This window comes from Borostomias antarcticus (genome assembly GCF_949987555.1).
Source record: "Borostomias antarcticus genome assembly, chromosome: 15".
In the NCBI taxonomy this organism is placed as follows: Eukaryota; Metazoa; Chordata; class Actinopteri; order Stomiiformes; family Stomiidae; genus Borostomias; species Borostomias antarcticus.
Genome location: NC_140248.1, coordinates 21,693,732 through 21,701,231, shown reverse-complemented (window position 1 = coordinate 21,701,231; position 7,500 = coordinate 21,693,732). Strand labels below are relative to the sequence as shown.

The following is a 7,500-nucleotide window of genomic DNA, read 5'->3' as shown; positions in this document are numbered from 1 at the left end:
GTTTATCATGTGGTCATCTCTGTGAATGTGTGGTTTATCATGTGGTCATCTCTGTGAATGTGTGGTTTATCATGTGGTCATCTCTGTGAATGTGTGGTTTATCATGTGGTCATCTCTGTGAATGTGTGGTTTATCATGTGGTCATCTCTGTGAATGTGTGGTTTATCATGTGGTCATCTCTGTGAATGTGTGGTTTATCATGTGGTCATCTCTGTGAATGTGTGGTTAATCATGTGGTCATCTCTGTGAATGTGTGGTTTATCATGTGGTCATCTCTGTGAATGTGTGGTTTATCATGTGGTCATCTCTGTGAATGTGTGGTTAATCATGTGGTCATCTCTGTGAATGTGTGGTTTATCATGTGGTCATCTCTGTGAATGTGTGGTTTATCATGGGGTCATCTCTGTGAATGTGTGGTTTATCATGTGGTCATCTCTGTGAATGTGTGGTTAATCATGTGGTCATCTCTGTGAATGTGTGGTTTATCATGTGGTCATCTCTGTGAGGTTACCTGGGGCTCTTCTGGCCTGGGCCCTGGTTCCTCCATCTACAGTAGGACATGAAAACAGACAACACACCCAGTCACTCACACTGAACACACCTGAACACACACCTGAACACACATCTGAACACACACCTGTCCTGAACACACACACACACACACACACACCTGAACACACACCTAAACACACACCTGTCCTGAACACACACACACACACCTGAACACACATCTGAACACACATCTGAACACACACCTAAACACACACCTGTCCTGAACACACATCTGGACACACATCTGAACGCACACCTGAATACACACCTGAACACATATCTGAAAACACACCTGAACACTCACCTGAACACACATCTGGCTGAACACACACCTGAACACACATCTGAAACACTTTAATACCTCACGGTGATAAAAAAAGACTGATTTATGGAATAAAAGGAGAGGACCTTGGATGAGCCTGGTGATCCTCTGAGACTCTGAGTCGATCAGCTGGGGGTTGCCATGGATGGTGGTGATCTTAGAGAAGTCAGGTCCTGTCAACAGAAACTGGAAATTAGACACGGAAATGGCTCCTCATACAATGGACTTCCTGTCCGAATACTTCAGAACTGCTTCCTCTCTTCCTTGAGGTGACCACTGACTGGACACATGACTGGATACTGGGATAGCTTTTGCTGATGGAGCCATTCACCAATATAACCTTGTGATCACTTCCAGAAAGAGAGGAGATAAAGAAGCATTTCAAAAAGAGGCATACAGGACAGGGATAGAGATATGACACATACTGTACACTTAATTTTCACAGCACTTTTCAAAACAGGGTTACAAACTGCTTCACAAGCAAAATAAAACAATTACAACAACACACACAAACATTGTAAGAGACAAAAGAAGAAGCACTAACACCATAAAGTACATCAGAAGGGAAGAAAGCAATGTGATTAAAAAAAAACTAAAAAAAAAACTACCATGAAATAAATAAAAACTACTATGAAAAAACTTTCATATAAAAATTAGTTTTGAGAAATTCGTTTTTTAGAAGAGACTTAAAAGATGAAATATGTCAGGTTCAAAGGTATTGAGAAAGTAATTCATTTAAGGAGGCCCTACCCTGAATGATCTGAGGCTCAGACTGGATGGTGTATCCAGTTCCACCTTAAGAGTGCCAGCGGAAAAGGTTGTTGAAAGTCGCTTAGTGACTTAGCAACATGTACTGACAGACAGACAGACTAACGTACACACCACTACACCTCCTCCGCAGAGATGGGCAGTATCTATATTACTTGTATTTGAAATACGTATTTGAATTATTTTTGAATATTTTGTAATTTGTATTTGATGGCTAAAAAATGGCTAAAAAATGAAATTTGTAAAAACATATTTTGATAGAGTTGAGTAATTTTGTATTTTCAAAAAATTCAAAAATACTTTCCCCATTCATAAAACTTAAAAAACGAACAAACTTAAACACACTGACAGTGATTTTGAGCTGTGAGCAGCTGTTCTGTAGCTAAGTGAAGCTGTGCAGTGAATGCACATGCTTGTTTTCAAGCTGACACTACTCACGTAATCGAGTTCATCTTCAAGTTCAACTTGGGACTGTCCATCAAGGTAAATATTTTATCTGAACTATATAAAATGTGTATCTTACTTTTTAGAATGTACACATTCTAAAAAGTACAACTTTATTATTCACAATCGGAAAGCCCGTTCATTTCACGTTTACAAAACAAAACTGAAAGTGTTCCATCTCACTGCTCGGCTCGTGGCCTGACTGGGGATACATTTCCCCAGTCCGCCCCTGCTGGTACCGTGACCCAGATGCCATGTGGATGTGGAGTGAGTCTAGAGTGAGTGTAGCAAAGTGAAACAGAGTCCTCATGACTCCTGAGTAGGTAACATGTTGGTTAAAACTCACTCCCCCAGTATAACCCTGCGTTGATGAAGATCTAGCTTTGCGGTGGCGTAGCTGGTTAGAACAGTCGTTCTAGAACAGTGGTTTACGGTGGCGTAGCTTGTTAGAACAGTCATTCTAGAACAGTGGCTTACGGTGGCGTAGCTGGTTAGAACAGTCGTTCTAGAACAGTGGTTTACGGTGGCGTAGCTGGTTAGAACAGTGGTTCTAGAACAGTGGTTTACGGTGGCGTAGCTGGTTAGAACAGTCGTTCTAGAACAGTGGTTTACGGTGGCGTAGCTGGTTAGAACAGTGGTTTACAGTGGCGTAGCTGGTTAGAACAGTCGTTCTAGAACAGTGGTTTACGGTGGCGTAGCTGGTTAGAACAGTCGTTCTAGAACAGTGGTTTACGGTGGCGTAGCTGGTTAGAACAGTCGTTCTAGAACAGTGGTTTACGGTGGCGTAGCTGGTTAGAACAGTCGTTCTAGAACAGTGGTTTACGGTGGCGTAGCTGGTTAGAACAGTCGTTCTAGAACAGTGGTTTACGGTGGCGTAGCTGGTTAGAACAGTCGTTCTAGAACAGTGGTTTGCACTGCAGGAGACCCAGGTCTGCTTCGCGTCCTGAAATCACTGTAAACCACAGCCTCTTGTTTATTGCATAATGTTCCCTGTCCTGCCATTTGCACAAAATAATAATGATAAACTGTCCATATTGAGGAAAAAAAAGAAAAAGAAAAAGTATTTTCCTGAATTTTGAAAATACAAAACATACATATATTTTAACTTGATACATTTCCTAGCACCAGTATTTTTTATTTTATTTTGATACATTTATTTGAGGGGAATTACCTTATCATACAAAATACCTCAGTATTTCACCAGTATAAATAAAGGTTTGAAATTAAATGAAATACATTTTTATGTATTTTTGCCCATCTCTGCTCCTCTGATACCACCGCCACCCAGTCCACACACACACACACACACACACACACACACACAGACACACACACACACACACACACACGCACACACGCAAACACACACACACACACACACACATGTGCACACACATGCACACACATACACACGTGCACGCACACACACTCACACACACACACACGCGCACACACACACTTATACGCATGAACATGCACGTACACACACTCACTTACACACACACACATACACTTACAGTACACACACACACATGCACGAACACACACACACACACACACACACACACACAAACACTCACACACATACACACACACACTCACACATCACACGCACGCACGTACACACACACACACTCTCTCACAGACATACACACACACACTCATCACACGCACGTACACACACTCTCTCACACACACACACACACACACACACACAACCAGTACACACACATGTGCACACACACACACTCTCTCACTCACACACACACACACACACACACACACACTTACATGCACGCACGCACGCATGCACCCCCCCCAAACACACACAGGTTGTAGCCTACAGACAGACTGACGGATGGATGGATGGATGGATGGATAGACAGACAGACAGACAGACAGACAGACAGACAGACTGACAGACAGACAGACAGACAGACAGACAGACAGACAGACAGACAGACAGACAGACAGACAGACAGACAGACAGGCAGATGGATGGATAAACGGATGGATAAACGGATGGATAAACGGATGGATGGATGGATGGATGGATGGATGGATGGATGGATGGATGGACGGACGGACGGACAGACAGACAGACGAATGGATGGATAGACGGACAGACAGACAGACAGACAGAGGTCCAAACCTCCACGCTTCATGCTGATGTGTTTTCTATATAACTGAAGTCCTAAAGCACCGTGTGTTGTAGCACACAGCCGGCAAAACATCTCAGTTTGCCGTTGTTCGGGACAGCAGCCACGGTCTGTCTTACCGCCATGCGAATGGTACAAATCTCCCAGAATTCACAGCCTCATTGAGCTTAGGCAAACATCATTAAGTGGTTTTAATGATGTTTGGTATGGAGGCTGCCCAGGACATGGCCTAATGTACTAGAGACCTGGGCACACGGACACGGAGTGTAGAATATGTCTGAGGAGACAGCTAGAGACACCACCACAGTACATGCTGTTATTGCTCTTGATTTTCACCCAACATTACAACCGTTTCCAACCACAAATTATGAGCAATGACCCCTTCTCCAGTGGTGTGAAGACAGCTGGCGAGTGTTCACTCTGAGGCAGCAGACATAATATTTCACGGTTTTAGGGAAGAATTAGTATAAGTAAACAAAAACTAAATATTAATCTGGAAACAGCTAAGCGAGGTGGACATTTGGCAGATACACCTTCACACAAAGATTCTGATTGAGAGTGCAGTTCTGAGACGACTCAGATGTTTTCAATTACTGGTTTAGCCTCGGAAGCGGACCGAATTATTTCAGCATCCTGATTAGCCTCATTTGTCTTTGTTAGTGAGGGTGAGTCTGCCATAACGTGTCAGGACTACGAACACTCACAGGCGCGGCCCTGGAGTCAATCGCATGCATGTCGTCCAACGGTCCACAGTGAAGTGAATATCATCCATCATCTGAGGAACTTCTTGTTTTGGTTACCACCAATTGTGGTCAGCGTTTAGGGTCCAAATAGATATCCTTACTCATTATATGTTTTTTCTTTCCAATCAGAATACATGATTTACTTGAATGATATTGGCTGCACGTTTGAGGTCTTGAATAATAGCCCTTTTTCTCCGAAATCGTATCTCAAAGCGTTGATACAGTAATTGGCATGGCTACATATTCAGTCCTCAAGAGAGTTGTCATGTGAAGAGTATAAGTTGTGGGATGCTTGGTATCGGGCAGCCATTTTGGTTGCTCCAGGCATCGTGGTGTACAGGACAGTCCGTGCTCATGCCAGACACAAGGGAACCTCAGTTGGTCCCACTAACCTCCCGCTACGATTCTCTTGATCTCCTCTTCCTGGAGAATGTGAACCTCGCTTTCCCGAAACTTCTTAACCTCGGATACCTCTAATGGGACCCAAACACGTTTGTAGTCAAACACACATCCTATGTCATGACGCGCCGGTCAGAGGGAATTCATTGCAGAAGAGCAGAATAGTTCCCACACACATCAACTCATCGATTGATCGAAGGAGACCCGACACCATTAAACCAATAAAGTCCTTGTGAAAACATATCAGTGACAAACCTCAGCATAGACATTGAACTCCGTCTGACAGTGCACAACATACACATACACATGCTCTCTATGTGAATGTGTCCATTGTTAATGAGTGTGGGAGAAATGGAGATCAAACTGAGACGAATATGTTCAATAGCCATAACTAAGCAACGTGGGACCACCGGTAGCATGAATGGACAGACCAGACGTTTACTCCCCATGGGAAGACAGAGTTGTGTCTGTGTGAGCTGTAGTTAACTGACCTATCTTCCCCTCTCCATCGATAACCAGCTCCCCATCAGACGAGGCACTGTGGTCTGTGTAGGAGAGAGAGAGAGAGAGAGAGAGAGAGAGAGAGAAAGAGAGACAGAGAGAGAGAGAGAGAGAAAGGAGTCTATTATTTTGTTACTAAAATGAAATATATCTGTCTATAGTAGAGGCAGAGAACTTACGGTCAATAACTCTGGTGACCTTTGTGATAGGGTGCTCAACAGGGATGACCCTGGTAACCTTGGTGATAGAGGGCTCTGCTTCCAGGACCCTGGTCACCTTGGTGATAATGGGCTCTCCTTCCAGGACCCTGGTCACCTTGGTGATAATGGGCTGGCCCTCGACACGCACCGTAGTTACGATAGGATCTGACTCGATGACCCTGGTAACCTTGGTGAAGGTAGGCTCCCCCTCCAGGATCATCTGGGCAGTGATGTAAAAACATGACCATTACTTGAGTAAAAGATTAATATTCATATTCACATTTCATTCGTCACATGTATATAGTACAGTGTACAATATACAGTGAAATGTTACACTCTGTGATGTGCTATGAATAATACTAATAATACTTCTACTACTACTACTACTACTACTACTACTAATAATAATAATAATAATAATACACAAATTACAAATTATACAAAAACTATACAAATAAAGGTAATAACGTCAAGACACGTTAGGCTACTGGAAAATTACTCAGTAAAAGTGAGTCACCCATTAGAATACTACTTGAGTAAAAGTCTTAAAGTATCTGATATTAAAGACCCAAGTCTAAAAAATAAAATAATCCAGCGTTAAACCATAAATCCAATACAAGAATTGCATGGGTATTATTTACCAGATTATGTCTACCATAGAATGTCTACCATATTTTTTAAACAGGACAGACATTCAATATGGTATAATGAGTCCTTAACTGCATGAAAAGAGAGCATTGATTAAAAAAGGATCAGCAGATAAGGTCAATGGCAGAACGAGGTCCATGGCGTGGTTGTTTCAGCCGTTTGGAGCGTGCCCTGCCACAGTGTGCAGCCGGGCGGGGAGATAAATGATTGGGCTTCCGGGGTTGAGGGTTTATGAACCTTGGATGTGCCCAAACTGATGAGGACTGCATAAACTCTTCACTTGATTGTCTTATTGTGTAATGTAGCCTAGTGGGTAGGAATGTAACAGTGTAACGCCAGTATGAGGCTTATTAGGAGCAATCACATGGCAGAGGAAGTAGAGTCCAAACCTGTCCTAGCAAGTCCCAGAATCCCCCTGGTCTCATTTGCATAGTTGTCTGCTCTACCAGGAGTGCACAACCAATCAGGTTTCACCACAGTCTCCAACATTGCTTTCATGATTAATTTTTTCTTGATTTGATTTTGTAAAGAATAACAAATGTTTTTTGGGGAAATCTATCATAGTAAAAATATAAATTACGGAAAAGTACAGATATGAAAAAAAAAAAAATCATTACTTTACATCATTGCAGCTAGGTTACTGTGGGCTCCGATTATGGAAATGGTTACCTTGGTTACCTTGGTGAAAGATGGATCCCCTTCCACTACGCGGGTAACCTTGGTGATGATCGGCTCTCCGTCCATTACCCGGGTAACCTTGGTGA

General features: G+C 42.8%; 1 protein-coding gene across 1 annotated transcript in view; it reads right to left on the bottom strand.

The window, feature by feature from the left end:
- The window catches only part of LOC311318246 (periostin-like), a gene marked incomplete at its 5' end in the record, with an annotated part of 29,781 nt that overhangs the window by 2,646 nt on the left and 19,635 nt on the right, over window positions 1-7,500 (bottom strand). Inside the window, 5 exons of the mRNA XM_084449522.1 lie at window positions 512-547; window positions 961-1,047; window positions 5,879-5,932; window positions 6,068-6,308; window positions 7,406-7,500. The exon at window positions 7,406-7,500 is cut by the window's right edge and continues 87 nt beyond it. Coding sequence (XP_084305648.1) covers window positions 512-547; window positions 961-1,047; window positions 5,879-5,932; window positions 6,068-6,308; window positions 7,406-7,500 — 513 coding nt within the window. The remainder of the gene's footprint in view (window positions 1-511; window positions 548-960; window positions 1,048-5,878; window positions 5,933-6,067; window positions 6,309-7,405) is intronic.